This window comes from Haliotis rufescens, unplaced genomic scaffold, assembly GCF_023055435.1.
Source record: "Haliotis rufescens isolate VD_foot unplaced genomic scaffold, xgHalRufe1.0.p SCAF_14, whole genome shotgun sequence".
NCBI lineage: Eukaryota > Metazoa > Mollusca > Gastropoda > Lepetellida > Haliotidae > Haliotis > Haliotis rufescens.
Window position 1 is genome coordinate 14,420,906 of NW_025963824.1, and position 26,258 is coordinate 14,447,163.

General features: G+C 42.3%; 1 protein-coding gene across 1 annotated transcript; it reads right to left on the bottom strand.

Annotated features, from left to right (window-relative positions):
• LOC124124423 lies at positions 1 to 25,929 on the bottom strand. The gene is made up of 4 exons (XM_046487592.2): positions 25,863 to 25,929; positions 12,256 to 12,483; positions 3,498 to 3,677; positions 1 to 617 (listed from the first exon to the last, which is right to left on the bottom strand). The coding sequence occupies exons 2-4, from the start codon at positions 12,476 to 12,478 to the stop codon at positions 376 to 378; spliced, it is 645 nt and encodes a 214-aa protein (XP_046343548.1). The 5' UTR covers positions 12,479 to 12,483; positions 25,863 to 25,929; the 3' UTR covers positions 1 to 375.
• Positions 25,930 to 26,258: the final 329 nt, after the last annotated feature.

Below are 26,258 nucleotides of genomic sequence, written 5' to 3' on the forward strand. Positions count from 1 at the left end.
CCCCTTGAGGCGAGTGAGGTTGGAATGACTTGTTTAGTCCTTCCAAAAATGTTAAACGTTAAACTTTAATTTGAACATAATCACGTCATACATCTAATGTGTGTAATTGTTCATAACTAGACGTCCTCTTGAAAAACGACTTTTACCACTCATTTTATCCACATTTATGATCGTAATAAATTGCAAGAATAAGAAAGAAAACATACTTTTTAAGCCATAAGAACGTGTCAAATTCCTTTTTAACAAGTTTTCTGTAACTTTATTTTTCGTCATTTGCTGCGAGGGACTTAAAGGGGAGCATTATCACAACCCGTCGTTTCGGTTTCTCTCGCAACCCAGTTGTGTGACCAGTTAAACAACAATACCCAGTCTTGACTACAACGTCGTCAGTATCCCGCAGGGTTTATTAGCTGACGGGATGATCTTTTCACACATGAATCTGAACTCTGCGCTACAGTTATATGTCCTCCAGTTGTGGGAGACCCGTGACATAATCATACAGTCTTCCACTCTGTAAGACAGATCCGCCTCCCAGTTGGTGAACGGCCCAACTGTCGCCCCTGTCAGCCATGTCATGGAGCCACCTTCTCGCTTTCCTCCAAGCCACAATGTAGCAGCTGCAACGATAAAAAAAAAAATCATCATCATCATCATAATCATAATCATCATCACCATTATCAACAACATCATCATCATCGTCACAATGTAGCAGCTGTAACGACTGCAAACCCAAACAAGACCATTATCATCAACATCGTCATCAACGTCATCATCAACATCATCATCATCAACGTCATCATCAACATCATCATCATCAACATCATCATCGTCGTCATCATCATCATCATCGTCATCATCATCGTCACAATGTAGCAGCTGTAACGACTGCAAACCAAAACAAGACCATTATCATCAACATCGTCATCAACGTCATCATCAACATCGTCATCAACAACATCGTCATCAACGTCATCATCAACATCGTCATCAACGTCATCAACATCATCATCATCATCATCATCAACAACATCATCAACGTCATCATCAACGTCACAATGTAGCAGCTGTAACGACTGCAAACCAAAACAAGACCATCATCATCAACATCGTCATCAACATCATCATCAACGTCGTCAGTGTTAACAGTTTGGCCATCCTCACTGAACACACAATGTTGCCGCGTTAACGACTAAAACCACCATTATCATATTCGTCGTTTTCAGCGTTGTCATTGGGATCAATCTGACCATCGTCACAAAACTGTAGTTAAAATGTAGTTTAAATACAATCATAACTATACTACCCATCATAATCATCATCATCAGTCTGACCATCATGACTTAATAGCCATCGACATCAACGACGTCATAGGCATCACCGTCGTCTTCATCACCACCGTCGTCTTCATCATCATCGTTGTCATTGGCATCAGTACCACCCTCGTCATCGTTTACACCACTTTAAGCAGCAATACCATCAATATCACCAAGCATACGCTTCTCACAGTTTCGTTATGGGGACTCAAACCATAGGTGTTGCTTGAAGATACTGTTACCATTGTGCTACCCTACCGCCCGCTCTTTATAGATAGTTGTTATTAATAATGTAATTCTTGGTTTTGAAACCGTTACATTTTCCTGTAAAGATCCTGATAGAATTGGTCTTCAGCAGCCCATGCTTGTCGTAAAAGGCGACAAACAGGATCGGATGGTCAGGCTCGCTGACTTGGTTGGTGCATGTTATCGTATCCAAATTGCGAAGATCGATGCTCATGATGTCAATCACTGGATTGTCTGGTCCAGACTCGATTATTTACAGACCTCCGTGATATAGCTGGCCTATTGCTGAAAGAAGCGTTAAACACAAAACAAAACAAAAAAAGCCCTGTGTTTTTTTCGCATGTTTTCGTAACACAGAGGTTTCGTGTGAGTGTCAATATGTTAAGTTAGCCTAAGCCAATGGCACGGTCCGTGTGGGTACCCGGTAGGAATTGGTCCCAAGCACTGTAATGCTAGGCGTAAGAGGCTCAGAGATCAAACTGATCGGTTAATCAATCTTGGTGGTCATATCCCCGCCGTTTGGAACATACCTCATAACATTAATCACTGGTTTGTCTGGTCCATTAGTAACAGAGTCAGAATATGACTTTTAAACAAGAAACAAAGTTCCGTTTTATATTCACATTATCCGACGTCCATGGTAAGTATAGCTCATTGAAGTGAATGTGGCGATCTCTTGTGTAAACATACCGACGTCCATGGCTAGTATAGCTCATTGAAGTGATTCTGGCGATCTCTTGTTTTAACATACCGACATCCATGGCTAGTATAGCTCATTGAAGTGAATCTGGCGATCTCTTGTGTAAACATACCGACATCCATGGCTAGTATAGCTCATTGAAGTGAATCTGGCGATCTCTTGTGTAAATATACCGACATCCATGGCTAGTATAGCTCATTGAAGTGAATCTGGCGATCTCTTGTGTAAACATACAGACATCCATGGCTAGTATAGCTCATTGAAGTGAATCTGGCGATCTCTTGTGTAAACATACCGACATCCATGGCTAGTATAGCTCATTGAAGTGAATCTGGCGATCTCTTGTGTAAACATACCGCCATCCATGGCTAGTATAGCTCATTGAAGTGAATCTGGCGATCTCTTGTGTAAACATACCGACGTCCATGGCTAGTATAGCTCATTGAAGTGAATGCGGCGATCTCTTGTGTAAACATACCGACGTCCATGGCTAGTATAGCTCATTGAAGTGAATCTGGCGATCTCTTGTGTAAACATACCGACATTCACGTAAGCAATGATACAAAAATCAATTTCACTTCAAAATGAAGTCAGGATATTGATTTCTCCAAACGAAAAATGTTTAAAAAGTTCATTTGTAATTTTTGTTCCATATAACACAAACAAACACCTCAAATTTGCATTTGAAATGATTTTAATGAATAGAATTCACAATTCAAATACCGACTGTTTGTTTCCGCTTTGTTTGTTTGACCCTTGCGCTGGAGCCGACTGACTGTTCCATGTTCAAACGCCTCTTGATTCCTATTTCTCCATAAAGCTTTTTTGGTTGTTGTTGTTTTGTTTGTTGTTTAACGCCGCACTCAGCACTATTCCAGCTATATGATGGCGGTCTGTAAATAATCGAGTCTGGATCAAATAATCCTGTGATTGACATCATGAGCATCGATCCACGCAATTGGGATACGATGACATGCATCAATCAAGTCAGCGAGCCTTAACCCCCGATCCCGTTAGTCGCCTCTTACGACAAGCATAGTCGCCTCTTACGACAAGCATAGTAAGCCTATTCAACGTTCACAACCAGATTTAGCAGTTCTACAGTGTAATTAGAAAAATTCAAAACTCTGCACCAGTTCTGCACGCAAAGTGATTTTCTGCAAGAAGGGTACATTCCTGCACTCAGTAGATTTCAGCAAAACGCGGAATACAGCAGGATATGACGGAACAATGCTTACCTCGCGCATCACCGATAGCAGCCAAATACTTGTCTTTGTAAGATTCATCCGTGACGGTCAGTCGACCTCCAACGCCGTCACAGAAACTGACCGCCGACGTGTAGTTACGCTTGTTCACCCATTCCCCATACAGACACTGACCAGTGGGTTTGTGGTATAAAAACGGCTCTGGACACAGATCTGAAATGAGCGAGTAGGTTAGCACGTATCGATACTTTAAAACACCTTACGAAAATGAAAGGAGAGTTATTTCTATAAACAGCGCAGTGGAACTGAATATTTGAGTGTGGTTTAACTTAAAATGAAAACTAATCTTAAATTTGTATGACTTACCTTTTTTGAATGGAACCAGGAACTAAACGTGATAACCTATTATAAAACTATGGAGATCTATAAGGAACTAAACGTGATTACCTGTTATTATATGAAGGAAAGATGAATCAACCTCAAATGAAAGAAACGAATGCTAATTCTAACAGTTACTCCTAAGGGAGTCTTAACACTGTCTAACATCATGTCTGACACCATCTCTCTAACCATCTACCTAACCAGCTGTCTAGCGAACTATGACCAAGTAACTAACTGATGCGCGCTACCGCCTTATATTTGTTCACAACCCTCACATTTCACGTGCAGTCACAGCCATACGTTGGTGCGTTCAGGCGATGCGATCGTTATGCATCGGGTGCGTTTTGGAGAACAGATTCTTTATTTAAAACTAACACGAGTGCACGTGAAGCGCGATCTATAGGAACCGGGTGCGTTTTGGAGCACATTTTTAATGAACAGACATTTCTTCAGAACACAAGTATTAGCTTAAGAAAGGTTCGGTCTTGACTGCCGTCGAGTTCGGACGTCTTTTGCTTCTCAGCAACTTGTCTAGTGTTATACAGCGCACTTGACTGTTTATGATACTTCCTCTTTTGTTCTTTGGCTTTTGATTTCTCTTGTGTTAGAGTGCATTCAACCTTTTAATTTCTATTTGGTGTTTGCTGATTGTTACAGTCAGTTGTTGGGGATTGTCCTCGACAATGGCTGACAACAGAATGGAATGTGAGGAAGGATTTAAAGTCGTTGCTTCAGGGAGGAAGCGAATCGGCCGTATTCCAGATGGTACTTCTAAAAAAGCCTGTGTTGCCAAGCAACCAAATACTGTTCCTCCTACTCCAAGGTCTGATCTTACTTTTGTCTTTGATGAACCACCTCGGGTCAAATCAACCACTGTTATCTTCAAAGCCGATGTAGATGAATATGCTGATGGTTCACCGACCCTCTGTCAACTTATGACACAGCGTGCTTTGGCTAGAGCCTTGGCTAAGATCACTACAGAAATAGTCAGTGTTAAGCGGATGGCCAGGGGAGATGTTAGTGTCACTGCAAAAACCGTTGAGGCTGCCAAAACACTTTTGCAAGTCACAGAACTTGATGAACATTTTGTCACCCCTCATGAGCCTGAATCCTTAATGAGAACACGTGGAGTCATCTATGGTATTGATCTGGATATTGAGATGAATGAAATTGAGGACGAGTTGAAACCTGTGTTACCTCTAATGTGCTCTGCTGTGCGTCTGACTCGTGGGCCTGATAAAGTTCCCACCAAATCTGTTCTTCTTACATTTACTGGCCAGTCTTTACCGGATCATGTTGTCATTTTCTTCCAGAGATTTCCAATCCGGATATATGTTCCTCCTGCTCTTCGATGCTTCAAGTGTCAGTCCTTTGGGCATGTCTCTGCTAAGTGTAGAAGCACTCATCATGTGTGCGCTAAATGTGGAGGGAAGCACAAATACGAGGAGTGCAATGAAAGTTCCCTTAAATGTAAGAACTGTGGTGGTGCACACTCTGCGGCATATAAAGGTTGTATTAAATACCAGGAAGCTGTCCAGATTCAGAAAGTCCGAGTGGAGGGTAAGTTGTCTTATTCTCAGGCTGTTCGACAGGTGCGTGGAGATTTTGATGTCGCTCAGGTTCCAGCAGTCCCTAAGCCACCTCCTGCAGCTAAACCACTGTCTCAGGTTGTTACAATTTCTGATGTTGTGTCTTCTCCTGTCATGGTGACTGCTAGTACTCAGACTGAGACTCTTGAAGTTGAATGTCAGACTGATCCTGTTGTTGACATCATGCCTGAATCATCTTGCAAACCTCTATTTAACAATGTCTCTCCTGTTGACTTTCTCAACTTTGTTATTTGTATAGTTGCTAATCTTGGCACTACTCGTGCATTCAAGTCTGATGGTCTTCAGACGATAGCGTCAGCTGCCCAGTCCCTCTTGGGGTTAAGATTGTCCCCTGATGATCTGACGAGCATGGTTAAGGGTCAACAATGGAAGTCTTAATCCATCCTTCTTATGGATCTCTTGATGCTAGATCACTCAGTGCTAAAGGTCCAGGATTTAAAGTTTGTATTAAGTTTTGACCCAGATGTTTTGTCTTCCGGAGACATTCTTGACTCCTAACCAGCGATTATGTTGGGAAGGTTATGTCTGCCTACGTAAAGATCGTCAGTTTGGTTTTACAGGTGGTAGTGCTAAACTCACTCACTCACTGTCGTTTAGTGAAATAAGGTTCAACCATCCCATTTACAAGGGAATGAAGTCATTCTTCATTTGAAGGATAAAAAAATCAGTCTCCATTTTTAATGTCTCTAATAACGCTATTGCTATCTCTGATGACCATGGGTCTCTGTTGAATATGTCAGCCAATCTTAAAGTAGTGTGTGGTGCTTTTAAAGCGTGTGGCAGTTTCACTAGTCTATGAACTATCTAGGTACTTAGCAAACCTTTATTATGGGCAAGGTGTACATGGGCCTAGTTGCCCGAACACCTATAAAACTTTCTAACAATCAATCAATCAATATTAGCTTACGCAGTGATGCGGCCATAAAATCCGCTGCTTCAATTGGAGATGGTTATTGCGATTTGAAACCTCTGATTCTTATAAGCAAAAAACATGTTATAATTGTGTTTGACACCGCTTTGAATAGTATTTCAGTTATATCACGGCGTGTCTGCTTACGGTGGGAGGAAGCCCTGATGCAGGCAGTTTCGTCAATCCCACAATAATTTAGCATCAAACAGCGGAGTATGAACATGATTTTACGCCGCTTTCAGCAATATTCCAGCAATATCACAGCGGGGAACACCAGAGCGTGGCTTCACTTACAACGAGCGGAAAAGTGGCAGTCATCGTGTTAACCTTTCCACAATAATTGTTCTGTTCCAGAATCGTGAGTGAGTATGGTTTTACGCCGCTTTTAGCAATATTCCAGCAATATCACGGCGGGGGACACCAGGCTTCACACATTGTACCCACGTCGGGAATCGAACCCGGGTCTTCGGCGTGACAAGCGAACGCTTTAACCACTAGGCTACCCGACCGCCCTTGTTCCAGAATAGGCTGATACTCGAAGGGAGCATCCATTTGATATAAACTGAAGTACAAAAGAAAGTACACACCCCTAAAATATCATATATTACGCATATGGTTGAAAAAGTTGTTACATTTTTGGCGCTATCGTAATGTAATGAACAAAACCATTGAGAGCATATCGCAGAAACGTAACCTTGACATTATGATAGGCAACAAAAGCACACATTGTGAAAATGGCAATTTTCTCCATTTGCACGTGCAATGTGCGTAGAAACAGTATAAAAGGCAGTGGATTCTATCGTTCATTACACATTCAACGAAAAAAACACAAGACAAATGCCACGTTTAACAGCAGCGGAGCGAGAGAGAGCCGTGGGAATGTCCCAAGTGGGGGCGTCGAACAGTCACATCGCAAGGACCCTTGGCTGCACCAGGCAAACCATTATCAGACTCCTTCGTCGTGTCAACCAGACTGGCCAGACATCCGACCGCCCGAGAAGAGGAAGACCGAGAGTGACGACCCCTGCAGAAGACCGGTACATACGCACATTACACCTGCGCAACAGGTTCCTCACCATGGCATCAACAGCGTCGACAGCGTTAGGTCACCACATCAGCAGGAACACAGTCATGAGACGACTACGAGCTGCCGGTATCCGGGCTTATCGACCATTCCGTGGGATGACCTTGACCGCTCAACACCGTATCAGCCGTCTTCGCTGGGAAAGAAGGGTCAGACGCTGGCAACGTCGTGACTGGTCACGAGTCCTCTTTACCGATGAAAGTCGATTCAACCTCTACCATGCTGACGGTAGAGTGAGAGTCTACCGACGTAGAGGCGAGCGACTGGCTGGAGCATGTGTCCAACAGGTTCATCCTTTTGGCGGAGGCAGCGTTATGGTTTGGGGAGGCATTTGCGGCGAACAGAAGACGGATTTGGTCATTCTCCACCAGACCCTGACAGCCCAGAGGTACAGGGACCAAGTGTTACAGCCGGTGGTGATCCCCTTCATGCAGGGGCAAAGGCAGGGGTTTCTTTTTCAGCAAGATAACGCCCCACCACACACCGCTAGACTCACTATGGACTTTCTGAACCGTCAGAACATTCAGCTTTTGCCTTGGCCGTCACGCTCTCCGGACTTGTCACCCATTGAACACCTGTGGGACCATCTCGGTAGACAGTTGCGACGACGTGCACAGCCACCAACCACCATACCACAGCTGGAACAGGCTCTGCGAGAAGAGTGGCAGCGGATCCCTAATGACGTCATCCGACGGTTGACCTTTTCCACGAGAAGGCGTGTCCTGGCTTGCATTAACTCAAATGGGGGTCATACGAGGTACTGAGACCACTCGCTTGGCCTTCATACCTGGGACTGTCATCATTTCTACAAGTGTGATTTTTGATGAGTGACCGCCTGTGGACGTTATTGTCAACTGAAAAGTTTTATGTGGCCACAAATCTTTAAATCCATTCTACACATGTTTGAAAATGACTCAACAATGACATTAAACATTACAATCACAATAAAGTTTGCCCTGTCTTCTTTTACTGTCAGAATAGTGGGGTGTGTACTTTCTTTTGTACTTCAGTTTATATGGGTGGGGAGAATTGTTTTTTTAGAACAAACTACTTTTGTTGAAAACTAAATTGAAAATTTTATCAAACTGGTCATTGCTTTTCACCACTGCCAACAAACTATTCATTTTTGGCATATATCGGAATAAACTATTCATTTAAAAAATCTGTTGAGAAATCAAATGGATACTCCCTTATATACTATGATCTATTTTATAACCCAAATTGTGTATTTTTAGTTGTATAAGAGTGACATGCACACACGGATCTATTTAACACGTTGTTGTCGGAACAAGCCTACACGTGGTGACGTGGCACATTATAGAATTCGAATATAACTACGGAATGACAACATATTATTACCCCATAAGATTCCTACATGATAAAACTCTTCATCTCACAAAAATGCCATACATTCGAGCTTCGGGTGAATTCAATTTCAATGCAATGCACAAAAGACTATTCGATGAGCAGTCAGTGACTATTCCTCCAGCAGTCAGGGACTAGTGGCTATTCGACTAGCATTCAATGACTAGTGACAAATCGATTAGCAGAGACTATTCGACCAGCAGTCAGTGACTATTCGACCAGCTGTCAGTGACTAGAGACTATTCGACTAGCAGTCAGTGACTAGTGACTATTCGACTAGCAGCCATAGACCATTCGACCAGCAGTCAGTGACTAGTGATTATTCGACTAGCAGTCGGTGGCTAGTGACTATTCGACTAGCAGCCAGAGACTATTCGACCAGCAGTTAGTGAGTAGTGACTATTCGACTAGCAGTCAGAGACTATTCGACCTGCATTTAGTGACTTGTGACTATTCGACTAGCAGGCAATGACTAGTGACTATTCGACTAGCAGCCAGAGACTATTCGACCAGCAGTTAGTGAGTAGTGACTATTCGACTAGCAGTCAGAGACTATTCGACCAGCAGTCAGTGACTAGTGACTATTCGACTAGCAGTCAGAGACTATTCGACCAGCAGTCAGTGACTAGTGACTATTCGACTAGCAGTCAGAGACTATTCGACCTGCATTCAGTGACTTGTGACTATTCGACTAGCAGGCAATGACTAGTGACTATTCGACTAGCAGCCAGAGACTATTCGACTAGCAGTCAGTGACTAGTTACTATTCAACTAGCAATCAGTGACTATTCGACCAGCAGTCAGTGACTAGTGACTATTCGACTAGCAGTCAGAGACTATTCGACCAGCAGTCAGTGACTAGTGACTATTCGACTAGCAGTCCGTGACTAGTTACTATTCGACTAGCAGCCAGAGACTATTTTGACCAGCAGTTAGTGAGTAGTGACTATTCGACTAGCAGTCAGAGACTATTCGACCAGCAGTCAGTGACTAGTGACTATTCGACTAGCAGTCAGAGACTATTCGACCAGCAGTCAGTGACTAGTGACTATTCGACTAGCAGTCCGTGACTAGTTACTATTCGACTAGCAGCCAGAGACTATTTTTACCAGCAGTTAGTGAGTAGTGACTATTCGACTAGCAGTCAGTGACTGGTGACTATTCGACTAGCAGTCAGAGACTATTCGACCAGCAGTCAGTGACTAGTTACTATTCGACTAGCAGCCAGAGACTATTTTGACCAGCAGTCAGTGACTAGTGACTATTCGACTAGCAGTCAGAGACTATTCGACCAGCAGTCAGTGACTAGTGACTATTCGACTAGCAGTCAGAGACTATTCGACCTGCATTCAGTGACTTGTGACTATTCGACTAGCATGCAATGACTAGTGACTATTTCACTATTTGATATGAGACTATTTGATTAGCAGTCAGTGACTAGTTACTATTCGACTAGCAGTCAGTGGCTATTCGAACTAGCAATCAGTGACTAGTGACTATTCGATTAGCTTACACTGACTAGTAACTGTTCGTTTATTCGACTAGCAGTCAGTGACAAGTGACTATTCGACAAGCAGTCAGTGACTAGTGACTTTTCGACTAGCAGGCAGTGACTAGTGACTATTTCACTATTAGTCAGTGACTAGTAACTATTCGACTAGCAGTCAGAGACTATTCCACTAGCAGTCAGGGATCATCCGATTAGCAGTCAGTGTCTAGTGACTATTCGACTAGCAGTCAGTGACAAGTGACTATTCGACTAACAGTCAGGGACTGTTCGACTTGCAGTGACTAGTGACTATTCGACTAGCAGTCAGAGACTATTTGACTAGCAGTCAGTGACTAGTTACTATTCGACTAGCAGTCAGTGGCTATTCGACTAGCAATCAGTGACTAGTGACTATTCGACTAGCAGTCAGAGACTATTTGACTAGCAGTCAGTGACTAGTTACTATTCGACTAGCAGTCAGTGGCTATTCGACTAGCAGTCCGTGACTAGTTACTATTCGACTAGCAGCCAGAGACTATTTTGACCAGCAGTTAGTGGCTAGCAGTCAGTGGCTATTCGACTAGCAATCAGTGACTAGTGACTATTCGATTAGCTTACACTGACTAGTAACTGTTCGTTTATTCGACTAGCAGGCAGTGACTAGTGACTATTCGATTAGCAGGCAGTGACTAGTGACTTTTCGAATAGCAGGCAATGACTAGTGACCAGTCGACTAGCAGTCAGAGACTAGTGACTATTCGATTAGCAGTCAGTGACTAGTGACTTTTCGAATAGCAGGCAGTGACTAGTGACTTTTCGAATAGCAGGCAATGACTAGTGACCAGCCGACTAGCAGTCAGAGACTAGTGACTATTCGACTAGCTTACACTGACTAGTGACTGTTCTTCTAGAAGTGAGTTGACGCGTGCCTCTGAGACCGAGTTGACTGCGTGTCATTGTGCCGACCGTATCTCTTGTTTTCTTGCTTTTTTGGTCGAGATTAATTTACAGGTTTACACCCACGACAGCGTAATCTATACCTGAAACAATATATCAAGCTGCGCGGAAACATAATTTGCATATTTGTCTCAAAAGGATGGTACTTTTTAATTTTTATTTTTGAAAACACCTGATGATGGAGGACTACTTTATACATGACACTCCAGTACTTCAGAGGTACAGGTCTACTTCAGTCAGTGCTTTAATCTTTTTGCTGAATACGCAAAATCGATAGATCAATATAGAAGTATCAGCAGCATTGTTTGATGGCCTAAATTTCTAAAGTCACCTGACGTTTTATGAATATCAATAATAACCATCAATATAACACGCAACACACTTCGTCGCTATTAATCTGTCTATTGATCTGCTATTGGTCTGCTATTGGTCCGTCTATTGCCTACTGTAGTGTCTACTGCACGAACTGATCTACTCATATGTACCTTAAATCACGAGATCAGATTGTACTTTGAGGTCAGATTGTACATTGAGATCAGGTTGCATTTTGAGGTCAGGTTGCACTTTGAGATCAGGTTGCACTTTGAGATCAGACTGTACTTTGAGGTCAGATTGCATTTTGAGATCAGATTGCACTTTGAGATCAGATTGCACTTTGAGATCACATTGCACTTTGGGGTCAGATTGTACTTTGAGATCAGATTGTACCTTGAGACCAGATTGTACTTTGAGATCAGGTTGCATTTTGAGATCAGATTGCACTTTGAAATCAGATTGCAATTTGTGATTAGATGGTACTATGAGATCAGATTGCACTTTGAGATCAGATTGCAGTTTGAGATCAGATTGTACTTTGAGATCAGATTGCACTTTGAGATCAGATTGCACTTTGATCTTAGATTTAATAACAATTTCACAAAATTAGTTTTAACCTGTTTTGTCTCGTACAATTAGAATACATCAAATACAACAATCAGAACGTCCATATCTCGTACCTCCAACACCCCATCCGTAATAGTTTACATCATTGCTGTCTGTGAATGGCGTGGCGTTGGAGAACGTTTTGCTGGTGTAGCATTTGTCGTTGCCGTAGAAGAAGGACGAACAGTGGAGGTCTTGGTAGCACGTGTGGATGCAGTCAGAGAATTGTGACGTCAACCCCACGTGACTAACGTCAAGGACGTTGGTGTATATCAACGTGATCGTGATGGCGGTCATGGCGTCTGTAACATAGCAACATGGAATGGCGGTCACTTTCTTTGACATTAAATAATACATCATCTGTGAATCAACACTACGAACTAAACTGTAGTGATTTATAGCGGGTAAGAATATGTTTCCCCCTAGCACCCTATGCTTGTCAAAACTGGCGACAGGGTGGATGGGGTAGATTCTGTGAATTACGATGGACGCCGTCTGGGGATGACCGCATCCACTCACCCACTTAACAAAACTGGTATCTTTCGGCAAGCAATGATTACTTTGTTTCTGATCTGAAATCTCAACAGAACACATGTCTTTATCGACCTACTTGAAGTAACTACTGATAAAATACTGAAAAAGTATGCGGGCCCTCCCAATGTCAGTCAAAAGATTGGGACAACTTGGTACTTGGGATGCAAGCGTGACATTTAGAAAGTAGTAGTAGTAGTAGTAGTAGTAGTAGTAGTAGTAGTAGTAGTAGTAGTAGTAGTAAGAATAAAAGTGTTAAAATATATAAAATGCAGCAAACAGGTTTTGGGTGATCCTGGCACAGTCAGGTTGGCTAGGCTCATCATTAGCTCAGGATTCTTACCCCCCTCTACACGCAGCCCAGACAGCGAATGGGACTTCTCCCAGGAAGCGCAGCCTAATCAAACCCAACAAGACCTTTTCGGAAGACGTGAAGACTCCCCAACAATCAAGCCTTCTGCATTACCCAGATTGTCCGAAGGGCTGTATTCCTGGCAACGAACCTAAGGCACCGAGAACAATGGGGAGTCGGATACTGACTCCCCACACGTTGACGGTTTCGAGTTGGAAGTGACAGGCCCTGAGCAGCAAACAGAAAGCCTTCTCTTTCATTTTTCAGGCCAGCTGACTTCATCCAAGCGAAGGACTCTGCGAGGTTGCTGATCTTCTCAACACACTGCACATAAACTCACGTTTATAGCCTCTCCTTGAGATATGGCACCTCGCTTGGTTGACACTTATTTCTGTGTCGTCAAGCAGTACAGAACCATCAACAAAAACAACATTGACATTGAAATAATGTCCCACATACATGGCTCGTTAAGAAAACTGTGGAATGCCTTGTTGTCAACATGAGTCTTGGCATGCTTCACAAGAGGATCATCAGACAAATAGACATATGCAAAAGTGCATAATACAATTCTATCATGAAGAGCCTCTACGATAATCAAACCACGCCCTCCCATTATGAGTGGTAAATCTAAGAGTTTGAGGGAAGAGTTAGGGTGTTGGGGTGGTGAGATGTAACTTTATTTTGAGCGTTCGGCTCTGAACTTCAGATTTTCTTAAGGCTACATGTGTACTCTGCATTCTGGAGTTAGTCCCTAGCCATCATCCCTAAGTACGTATAGGCCTGACCTTCCATGAGATTATCAACGTTTCAGATGAAGAATGTTACATTTGTCGACAATGCTGTTTTCGGTGAGCATCCTCCATTCGCAATAAGTTCAAGGTCACCCATGTAAAGGAGGCGAGAAAGGAGTATTGGGGGTCTGTGCCGAGGCGGTCCAGGATGATAACATTCCTCGCTTCTAAGCAAAAGGCTTAATGGATGTAGTGACAAACAGAAAAGCGAAGGACTAAAAGAATCGCCCTGAAATATTCCTCTTCTTATAGAAATGGGTTCCGAATCGAAGTCACCATCTGCCCTTGCGAATACATCTCAAGTTGAGTTGACCAGCAATTCAATAAAGACTTGAGTAAAACAAGCAGTCGCTCGGGGAGGTCAATACATTCCAGTGACCTCAAAAATCATTTGTGAGGTACAGAATCATTAGCTTTGCTGTGGTCTATCCAACACTTTGAGAGGTTACGGTGGTAAGTTTGAACCAGTAATTGATCCTTACAACCCCAACATCCAAAGTTTCGGGGATCAGTCACATCACTTTTCTTTAGGAGAAGTAGTGTTCGACCTTTGCACAACCAAGTGCTTAATATATACTGAACCGCAAAAGAAACGTCACCCCAAGTAACATTGCATGAAAAGTTGTCATTTAAATATCTGTGTATTTCTTGTCAAAATTTCTAAAACTTAACATCACCTGGTCCGGAAAAATGACATTTGATGATAAAAAAAACAAAGCAGATGACAATGAAACCGATCACTCAAACGCATCACGGCAACGGCCATGGTAACCCGATGCACGTCAGCTCCGTGCAAATTGAAATGCACATGCGTTCCCCCATGTCTTGGCCTATAAAAATCCATCCAGATCGGATAACATTCATTCGTTATTCAATTTCTACTACATGCCAAGACTGACAAGAAAGCAGCGACACCAAGCCCTTTGACGATTACAAGCTGGATAAACCCAACGGCAAGTAGCCAATGAATTTCAGGAAGAGACGACTAACGGGTCGGGTGGTCAGGCTCGCTGACTTGGTTGATTGATGTCATCGTTCCCAATCGCGATTAATCACTGAATTCTCTGGTCCAGACTCGATTATTTACAGACCGCCGTCACTCAGCTGGAATATTGCTGAGTGCGGCGTTAAACAACCAACCAATGCATTTCAAGTCTACGTAAGGTCCATATAGAGGCTCCAGCAACTGTACCAGACCACCAACACTACAGATGACAGACCACGTAGTGGAAGGCCAAGGGTCATAACCCGACGTCAGGATCGTCAGGATCGTCAGATTGTGCGACAGCATCTTCAAGATCGCTTTGTCACTGCTGCTGAAACTACTCGACAGACCATGAGGACATACCAGCGACACATTAGCGCGCTCCACTGTCACAGGCCACACCGATGACCCATTCTGACATCACCTCATCGCCGGGACCGTCTTCAGTGGGCAACACATCACCAGTATTGGCGCCACCAGCAGTGTAGAAGAGTCCTCTTCTCAGACGAGATCCGTTACTGTATCTCAACAGCAGATGGCAGAGAGAGAGAGAGAGAGAGAGAGATAGAGAGAGAGAGAGAGAGAGAGAGAGAGAGAGAGAGAGAGTCTGGGGACGCCGTGGGGAACGTTATTCGGATGCTTGTCTTGTTGAGGCAGACTCGTGGGGTGGTCCGAGCATCATGGTGTGGGGTGGAATTGGTCTTGCACAGAGGGTCGGCCCTGTGGTCTTCCAGAACATCAGTCCAGGGAGAGGCAATGGTGTCACTGCAGCTCGGTCGGTGATCAAATCTTGAGACGACACGCCATACATCATTTGGCACGACGCCGCAAGTTTCACCATGATAAAGCCCGTGCCCACACTGCGAGAGCAACAAGAGACTTCCTCCAGCAGAATGACATCAGACCCATGCAGTGGCCTGCCCTCAGTGCCGATTTAAATCCCATTGAACACCTGGGAGACAAGATTCGAAGACGGCTGAATGACTTCCGACCAAGGCCGACAATTGCAGCTGAACTGCGTCAGGCGTTCCTCAGAGTGTGAACTCTCAAGTGCCTATGGCCTTCATCAACCGCCTCAACCATTCCATGTTGCACGGCAGTCATCAATGCACATGGCGGACACACGAGATACTGACTTGTGATGCCATTTTCTCAGAGTCTAGTGTTGTGTTTCACTTTAACAACATTTGACACTTTCATTTCAACCTTGATGATCAGTTTTGTTAAAGGTTATCTTTTTAATATGTCTCAAAGTATGTTGACAGTGTTTGGGCAAATGAGGTTTCTCATATATCTATCCATGGCGACGTTTTTTTTGCCTCAAACCTTTCTTTTAGATAAATCCGTTATCACACATGCATATGTTTTACGCGTATCTGTTAGCAACGATGCAACAACGATGTTGGGGGTTGTTCATGTTAGCTCCATCTCCTGGTACTCATGACAAGATCAAACGTATCTGGAGAGAAATCCTCGGAGCAATAGCGTTGTATTTGTAGTAGTGGCAATATGTCCTCAAAAGGAATCGTGAGTTTTTGTAGGACCAAGTCGAACAGGAAATCAATACAAAATATTGCGATTAATAAAAAAATAATTTGATAAAACTAGGTTTGGAGTTTCAACCCTGAATTGACGCGTGTTGATACATGTGATATGAAAAAAACTCAGGTGAGATTCTATTTATCGTCCAAATTCATCTCCCCATTACGGGTTAGAATAGGTCTTCAGCAACCCATGCTTGCCGTAAAATGTAACTATGCTTGTCGTAAAAGGCGACTAACGGGATCGGGTGGTCAGGCTCGCTGACTTGGTTAATGCATGTCATCGATCCAAATTGCGAGGATCGATGCTCATGATATTAATCACTGGATTATCTGGTCTCGATTACTTACAGACCGCCGTCATATAGCTGGAATATTGCTGAGTGCGGCGTTAAACAACAAACCAACCAACCAAACCAAACCAATCCAACTTTTTCAGTTCGTAAACAAAAATAGCCCGTTTGAAAGGAAGATAATCAATTTCAGTGGCAGAGTGGTTATTCATGTCATTTGATTGTGGCGCCATGGTGGCCGATGACGTTACAATGGTCTCAACTCATACGATTTCATTTCTCACCATGCGATATCTGTTGTGGAAGCCAGTGTTGTATGAAAAATAGAGAAATCTAACCCTTGTGTCGTTTTGTATCCGAGGCTTGTATTAAAACGTCGAGTTCAATGTTCGCCCAGTTGTGTAAGTTGGCATCCTTGTTTTGTTGTTATTCTTGGTTTGTTGGTATTCTTAGTTTGTTGGTATTCGTGGTTGTTGGTGTTGGTATTCTTAGCTGGTTGGTATTCTTGGGTTGTTGGTATTCTTAGCTGGTTGTATTCTTAGTTTTGTTGGTATTCTTAGGTTGTTGGTATGCTTAGTTTTTTGGCATTCATGAGTTGTTGGTATTCTTGGGTTTTTGGTATTGTTAGTTGGTTGGTATTCTTAGTTGGTTGGTATTCTTGGGTTGTTGGTATTCTTAGGTTGTTGGTATTCTTGGGTTGTTGGTATTCTTAGTTGATTGGTATTCTTAGTTTTGTTGGTATTCTTGGGTTGTAGGAATCTTAGGTTGTTGGTATTCTTAGGTTGTTGGTATTCTTGGGATGTATGTATTCTTCGTTTGTTGGTATTGTTAGTTTATTGGTATTCTTAGTTAAATGGTATTCTTAGTTGGCTGCTTTTAGTTTGGTGGTATTCTTAGTTAAATGGTATTCTTAGTTGGCTGCTTTTAGTTAAATGGTATTCTTAGTTAAATGGTATTCTTAGTTGGCTGCTATTTAGTTTGTTGGTATTCTTAGTTTGTTTGTATTCTAATTTTGCTGGTATTCTTTGAGGGAAAAGATATAAAAGTATTCCTCCCTCTTCACTTTATTTGTCCAAATGTTTTTTATTCCCTTTTTTAAACAAATGGGCCCGAGAAGCATTTTTTGTTTAACCGGCCTACATGGCTCCGGAAAGTAATGGCTCCCAAAACATGTTTTAGTCAATCCATATTGACAGATAAATGACAAAACAATGTATCCATTTAAATAACCGAAACACTGTGACCGACGCCCATGGAAAATCAATATATGGGTACAAGTGTATTACTTCTTTAATTATGATTTTCAATTCGAGCGATCCATTAATCGACAAACGGGCGGGCTGCTTCCCGCTCATGGTTGATACATGATGAATTGTGTTAATTTGTGTTATATATAATTTCTCAATGCTTTCTCGAAGGTCCCTTCATCGTTATCGATTTCCAGACAACCACTATCACGCCAAATCTATTTCAGTGCACGATACATCAATATATATCATTCAACAGCAAAATTCACTTATGAGTGTGTTCCGGGGTAGAATAGGTCCTCAGCAACCCATGCTTGCTGTAAAAGGCGAGTGTGTTTGTCGTAAGAGGCGACTAACGGGATCGGATGGTCAGGCTCACTGACTTGGTTGATGCATGTCATCGTATCCCAATTGCGTGAATCGATGCTCATGATATCACTGGATTGTCTGGTCCAAACTCGATTATTTATGGACCGCCGTCATATAGCTGGAATATTGCTGAGTGCGGCGTTAAACAACAAACAAACAAACAAACACTGATGCTGTTCGGTGAAAATGAAGGATGCAGATGAAACGCACAAGGACACAGTATAACGAGGACATGTAGGCTGATTGATCTTATGTTAATGGGCCTCGGTGTTGATACCCTGTGTGTGCCATGGTCAGATTCTGTTTCGTTCAGTTTGGGTAATAATAACAACAACAATAATAATAATAATAATGATGATGATGATGATAATAATAACATGATGATGATGATGATGATGATGATGATGATGATGATGACGACGATGATGATGATGATGATGATAACATGATGATGATGATGATGATGATTTGTTTGTCGTTTAACGCCGCACTCAGCAATATTCGGGCTATATGACGGTGGTTTGGAAATAATCTAGTCTGGGCCATATAATGATTAATTTCATGCGCATCGAATAATAATAATAATAATAATAATAATAATAATAATAATAATAATAATATAGCAGAAGGTCCGGGTTCGATCCTCATCTTTTAATTTGTTTTGGTATGACGCGGTCGGGGATCTTTTAAAGTGATTTGGTATGACGCGGCCGGGGTTCGAACGCCAGACCTTTCGCTCTCTAGGCAGACGCTCTACCACTAGACCACGGAGGCGGTCGCAGAGAGCACCCAAACTATGGATCATGTTCAGATTATTAGGATAATACACAATGATATGCAGTTTGTCGTAAACACGTTTAGATTGTGGGTTGTTGTGTTTAGGAGGTGTTTAGGCTGTGAGACTTTAACCTATTTCATGTGTTAAGACCCTAAACATGTTTAGATAGAACACGCCAAACGGGAATTCCGTTCAGTTTTTAAACACATTCAGGGAGAGAGAGAGAGTTAACAGTTTCGTATTCAGCGAACATAATCCTGTTTAGCATCTGAAGGAAATCAACCTCATATAGAATCGATTTACCCACAGTCGATTTATTATTGAACTACATCTATCGATTTATGATCGAAATGCGTTTATGCAGCCTTTGTCACCTTTTCGAGAAACTTTATTTTTCTAAAGGATGCAAATTGTTGACTTAATCAATACTGCAATGGTTGGGCACTATTTCATCACATCTCTACGCTCTGGCACACAACACGGTCCTGGAGAGTATTGATCTAGGAGATTTCTTATTTCTATACAAATATTTGATAAGCAAACTTTCTTGAACTTTGCACATTGTCGTTTCTACACAGCTCTGAATGTACCGTAAGATTATATAAACTTAATAATTTTATCAACTTAACATTTTTATTTGTTTTCTTAATCCAATAATGCACCGATGAACAAAACTGGTTTTTTACCCGACTCTCTCGTCTAATCTTAAGATTTCTTTTTTACAATCTTGGGATGGATATGAGAATAATTCAAGATGGTAAACGGAAACGATTTAAAACAATTAAAAAAAAATATCCCAAGATTGTACACACCCACTCAGACACAGTATAGTGACTATAAGAGCCGACCAGTCCTTGTTTTAGACCCTTAATGCCGATTGCCGGGCAGGGTCACAACAAGTACCATCTCTTAACGTGTTTTGGTATGACGCGGCCGGGGATCGAACCACCGACCTTCCACTTACACGTACGCTCTATCCACAGGACCACGGAGGCGGACATGGCTTACGAGTGAGTGAGTCTGTGAGTAAGGTTTTACGCCGCTTTTAGCTATATTCCAGCAATATCATGGCGGGGGACACCAGAAATTGGCTTCACACATTGTACCCATGTCGGGAATCGAACCCGGGGCTTCGGCGTGACGAGCGAACGCTTTAACCACTAGGCTACCCGACCGTCCCTGGCTTCCGACATTGCTTGGTACAGACGGTGCAGGATGACGTTCGTCAAACTGATGAGCGCGGGTATGGTGCTGGCACTGGACATGATCCTGGTTCGCTCCGATTATGTTTCTAGGTTTGTCAGCACCATACCCGTGCTCGTGGGTTTCAACGAAGTGGTAAACGTCCGAGACCTGCATCACTTCGGGATTTCCTCCAACATTAAGCTGGCACGCCCTGATATAACTGAACTACTTTTTTAAAGGCGGTAAAACCCAACTCACTCACTCACTGTACAAAAGTCAGGCTTTGGGTGTGTGGGGTGTGTGTGATTTTTTGGGTATTATGACGTAGAGATTACTACACGGGAGTCGGTCATTAACCATCTCGCGTTGGAACGAGCGAAAGCGAGTTAGATAAGTTTTGTGTGAGTGAGTGAGTATGGTTTTACGCCGCTTTTAGCAATATTCCATCAATATCACGTCGGGGGACACCAGAAATAGGCTTCACACATTGTACCCACGTCGGGAATCGAACCCAGCGTGACGAGCGAACGCTTTAACCACTAGCCTATTCGACCGCCCAAGATAAGTTTTGAAATAAGTTGTACAAAAGATTGTATTTAAGAGGCACGAGTGCAGTAATCTGTTTCTTACACACACTAAAATCGCACCATTTTAAATAGCTTCGGTGGACGTTGTAAGGTTTACCCCGATTATGTTTCTAGGTTTGTCAGCACCACACCCGTGCTCGTGGGTTTCACCGAAGGGGTAAACGTCTGAGACCTGCATCACTTCGGGCTTTCCTCCTACATTAAACTGACCCGCCATGATATAACTGGAATACTGTTAAAAGCGTCGTTAAACCCAACTCACTCACTCACTCATTCCAAGCGAGATCTAGAGACCGTCCTGTTCTAAACCGTTAGGGGGCGCTAACTGGCTTGTACCTCTGCGGGACGATGCAAAACCGCGAACCGAGGCACGCTCCCCTCTCGCCCGAATCGAATCGTCCGGCCTCGGCGCTTTGCACGTGCGGGTCGTTAAGAAAAAACAAACTGCCAAAAGAAAAGGTCTAAACGCACACTTGTGATATAAATACACGTTGGTTTGTTGTTTAACACCGCACACAGTAATATTCCAGCTACATGACATCTCCCTGTGACTAATCGACAATAATGACCAGACAATCCAGTGATTGACATCATGCGGTTCAATCTACGCACTGTGCCAGCAACGAAGGATCAAATTTAGCATGGCATGACAATGACTGATCTATGACTTGTATCAATATCAATTTTCACAATACGGCTACTGGCCAATCAGATAGCTAGATTCTTTCACGAGTATCCCGACTGCTTCTGATTGGTAAAAAAGGTATCCTTTTCCTAAAGAAATTAAGCCTGTTCACAACAACAACAAAAAATTGCGTATGAAAACATCGATATATCGACAAATCGATGCATTTACCCATGGCTGCCGATAACCCATTTGAACTGGATACGTTCGATATCAGAACATCAGACTTATATTAAACATCAAAATCAACATAAACATCATCTTCATCATATTTTTAGATTTATTGTCATGCTGTCACGGACTTAAAAGTGTCTCCTCGATTCACCCTCTAATCCTAGGGGGGCGGTCGGGTAGCCTAGTGGTTAAAGCGTGCGCTCGTCACGCCGAAGACCCGGGTTCGATTCCCGACATGGGTACAATGTGTGAAGCCCATTTCAGGTCCCCCCCTTGCTGGAATATTGTTAAAAGCGGCGTAAAACCATACTCACTCACTCACTCTAATCCTAGACATTTAGAATTGTTCAATGATCTTGCTACTGGTCAATGGTGACATCGTCGTTTGCTGGTTGCCAAGTCATGTAGACATAACGGTAACGCAAAAGCCGATGCTGCAGCTAAAGCATCTCTTGACAAACCGTTATCTCTAACCGTTGTCTGTCTTACAGTGATTTCAAACCAACCATCAAAAGTTATACTCGGGATCTAGTGCAAGAGAGGTGGGACACCCAGGTAGGAATCAATAAACTTCATGAATTTAAACCAGCAACGGTCATACCTGCTTAGGGGCGGTCGGGTAGCCTAGTGGTTAAAGCGTTCGCTCGTCACGCCACAGACCCGGGTTTGATTCCCGACATGGGTACAATGTGTGAAGCCCATTTCTGGTGTCCCCCGCCGTGATATTGCTGGAATATTGCTAAAAGCGGCGTAAAACCATACTCACTCACTCACTCACTCATACCTGCTTAGGTTGTCAGTCAAGAGATGATGGGGCCGTTTTACCACGATGTCCTATTGGCCACAGTCAGCTTACTTACTGATATCCCAATTTGCTTAACACAATTGAGGACTAACCTCCTAAGTGTATCCTGTGTGATGAAAGGTTCACCGTCAAGAATATATTGCTTGACTGTGTGAAATCGCAAGGTTGGTTTGTTGGTTGGTTTGTTGTTTAACTCCGCACTCAGCAATGTTCCAGCTATATGACGATGGTCTGTAAATAATCGAGTCTGGACCAGACAATCCAGTGATTAATATCATGAGCATCGATCCACACAATTAGGATCAATGACATGCATCAACCAAGTCAGCGAGCCTGACCACCCGATCCCGTTAGTCGCCTTTTACGACAAGCATAGTCACCTTTTACGGCAAGCATGGGTTGCTGAAGACCTATTCTACCCCGGATCTTCATGGGTACAAATGCAAGTGATTCACATTATCAAACAATAAATCTGAAAGGTCTTTTTCTCCCATGTAAGCGGGCATCAAATTAAGCTACTTCAAAGAAATTGGTATGTATAGTTTAAAATATATAAGTGAATAATGAATTGCTTGTTTTAAATTTGGAGTGATGCTTTTATCAATAAAGATAAACGCTCTATCCAGGAGGTTAAAGTACTCTAAAATTATTGTCCCCCTGTCTGACACATAATTCCTATCATTATCGATGTGACTATCATGAACCAGTGTTTTAAGACAACTCATTGCTGAATATGTTTTAGTATTGACTAGTTTTGTTCACTACCGCCAGGGGCTAAAGTGATGACGTAAATCCTGCTGGGGTATCATGCAGGAAGCAGAGGTACTGTAAGTCCCCATGATCCCCAGCGAGGTGGCCTAGCTTTGGTTACTGGTGGCCTATAGCCCGTGTTTCAAACTGTATAAATAAGATTGTTATGCCCAAATATTTTTGACAAATTTGTTTTCAAATATAACTTTACATTCATGACTCACTTGTGTATATATCAACTTGATCTCGTCGCTATATGGCTAAAATAATGCCGATGTGACGTCAAATTTTAACTCACCCACTCAGAACAACAGCCTATGAAACATGATCGGTCAGGCGGCACGGGTGGCCCAGTCGCCTAAGGCGCCGCGATTCGCTGTGCAGAGTTGTGTCCCTTGGGCATGCCAGAAACCTATGATTGTGGGTTCGAATCCCGGTTCGCCCCGATTATGTTTCTAGATTTGTCAGCACCATACCCGTGCTCGTGGGTTTCACCGAAGTGGTAAACGTCTAAGACTGTTAAAAGCGGCATTAAACCCAACTCACTCACTCACGATCGGTCACAAAAACGAGCAGTCTCTCTCGTGTCGCCGTCTGCAGCTAAAAACGGCGGTATTCAGCAATACCTCATACAGTAAACTACGGTTATAACGAACACGCTTATAACGAACTGACGGATATAACAAACTTAATTTTTTTGGTCCCGACTATTTGCTGTAGTTATGCTGTATATATGCTTATAACGAACTACGGTTATAACGAACTAAAATTAGTAGTCCCTTTGAGTTCGTTATAACCGTAGTTTACTGTACATGTAGTTGCCAGCAGGCTCTCTGTCACCAGTACATCATCAGGGCTAACTTGCACAAAGCGATCTTAGCGCTAAGACTATTGTAAGCCTATGTTTAAGTATGGGAGTTACGATCATCTTAGCGCTAAGATCGCTTTGTGCAAGTTGGCCCAGGTTAAGGATGAACATAACTCCAGCAGGGGATTTTCTCATGGCATTTGTAAATAGCACTGTCAGCGTTAACACATATTTTAACAGCTATGGACAGCGACGAAGACCATGGGTCAGTCGAAGTTGGGGGATGAGAGATAGTCATTCTGAATATGTATTAAAGGTAAAATTGTTGGAGGTTTATTTCAAATCAACTGCTATATAAGTACAACTTTGAAATAACTAAAATCCTATTATTTAATAAAGTTTGTTGGAGAAATAATTTAATTCACTATTTTGTTCACTATATCTACAACCTGTCATCCCCTGGAGACCTTATTTTGATTTCCGTGAAAAACTTGTTTGTGTCCATGCTTATTGCATATATGCAACAGGTTGCGATGAACTTATAAATTATATATTTAAAGGGTTATTTAACACTTTCTTTTTTGAAAGAATATGTGTTTTGAACCTTTATTTTGAAATAGTCAAGACTAGGAGTATTTTAATCTTGAATTTTAGTAATATTGGTTACTTTTATAACTACCTGTGACCCCTTTTTAGATAGTGTTTTAAGGTAGCGGACCTTTGTACTCAAGTGTAATTTCGCGTTCTGAGAGAGCACCCTTTTCAAAGTGCTCTTGCTGCCACGGTAGAATGGAGATAAACCTACTGTGTTCTGAACTTTGATGTAGTCCTCTGTAGATAAGACACCTCTAATAATAACTTGGAACCGATCGCTTATACAGTAAACTACGGTTATAACGAACACGCTTATAACGAACTGACGGATATAACGAACTTAATTTTTTTGTCCCGACTATTTGCTGTAGTTATGCTGTATTTATGCTTGTAACGAACTACGGTTATAACGAACTAAAATTAGTAGTCCCTTTGAGTTCGTTATACCCGTAGTTTACTGTACTTATTGTTTATTTAGTGATGCATTTTATATTCATCTTAAAATATAAACTACGTATTTCACTCGAGTAAAATAACACTTTGACATTGACACTATTGTTTTCAGAATACCGTCGGGAAGATAATTAAGAAATTGCACTTGTTTATATAATTATTATGCATGTAAAAAAACATGTTTACGTCAAATGACCTGACAAGGTTGATATTTTCACTCCGGTACCAATGCTGTCAGAACACTCGATAAGATGCTATATGTCAAGATACACTCACTGTAACTTATTCCAAGGCATGGCAATTGCCCAAGGCGTTATGAGACAATACAAATTAAGGGACATGTTATTTTGTTTGCTTTGTTGTTTAACGCCGCACTTAGTAGATACCCGGCCACTTGACGCCGATCTGTAAATAATCGAGCTTGGGCCAGACAATAAAGTGATTGACATCATGAGCTTCGATTTACGCAGTTGGGATACGATGACATGCACCAACCATTTTACCAAGTCTAACCACCCGATTCGGTGAGTTTCTCTTACGACAAGAATAGTTGGGTGAAGACCAATTCTAACCCGGATCTTCACGGGTAAGGACAATTTATATGCGAATCAGTAAAAAGGTTTGGACAAGAGGTACACATATTTTTCTGAAAAATGTAAAATTATTCTCAAATGCAATCATTTTGTAAGGATTAGAAGTTTTAATATATTCTTTGAAATGAAACAATTCATTTGAAATCGAAATGCGCCTTACCTTACTACCTTGCTGATTGATGTCCTCAGCAGCGCCCGTGTGACGGAGGCAATACTTGCCAATCACTCTAGAATGTATTGATTGGCAAAATATACCGATAGACCTCTCGTGGAGTGAACAAGTTGTCAGACAAAACACTAGCACTAAGCGACTTTACTATGTCGATCTGAACTTTCCTGTAGGGTTATAAGACATTGAGGGGGAGAGGGGGGGGGCTGGGATTTATCTTACAAAGTATATTGTCCCAGAAAATTCTTGAATTTTTTGTGTGCCTCTGACAGTTTAATGAAATGAAACTGTTAGCTACAAAAATACATTGTTGCAAGCTGTCTTTTGTGAAAAATGCTTTGGCTCATACTGCTAATTAAACAAATACCTGGTTTTGCAGTTGTAGCT

Bases quoted from the DNA above. Each gene is read 5' to 3' on its own strand.
- LOC124124423 (XM_046487592.2), bottom strand. From the start codon at position 12,478: ATGACCGCCATCACGATCACGTTGATATACACCAACGTCCTTGACGTT. The intron at 3,678-12,255 runs GTACGAGATATG...CGCTCATTTCAG, and splicing joins TTACGGATGGGGTGTTGGAG to ATCTGTGTCCAGAGCCGTTT. The intron at 618-3,497 runs GTAAGCATTGTT...TTATCGTTGCAG, and splicing joins TGCTATCGGTGATGCGCGAG to CTGCTACATTGTGGCTTGGA.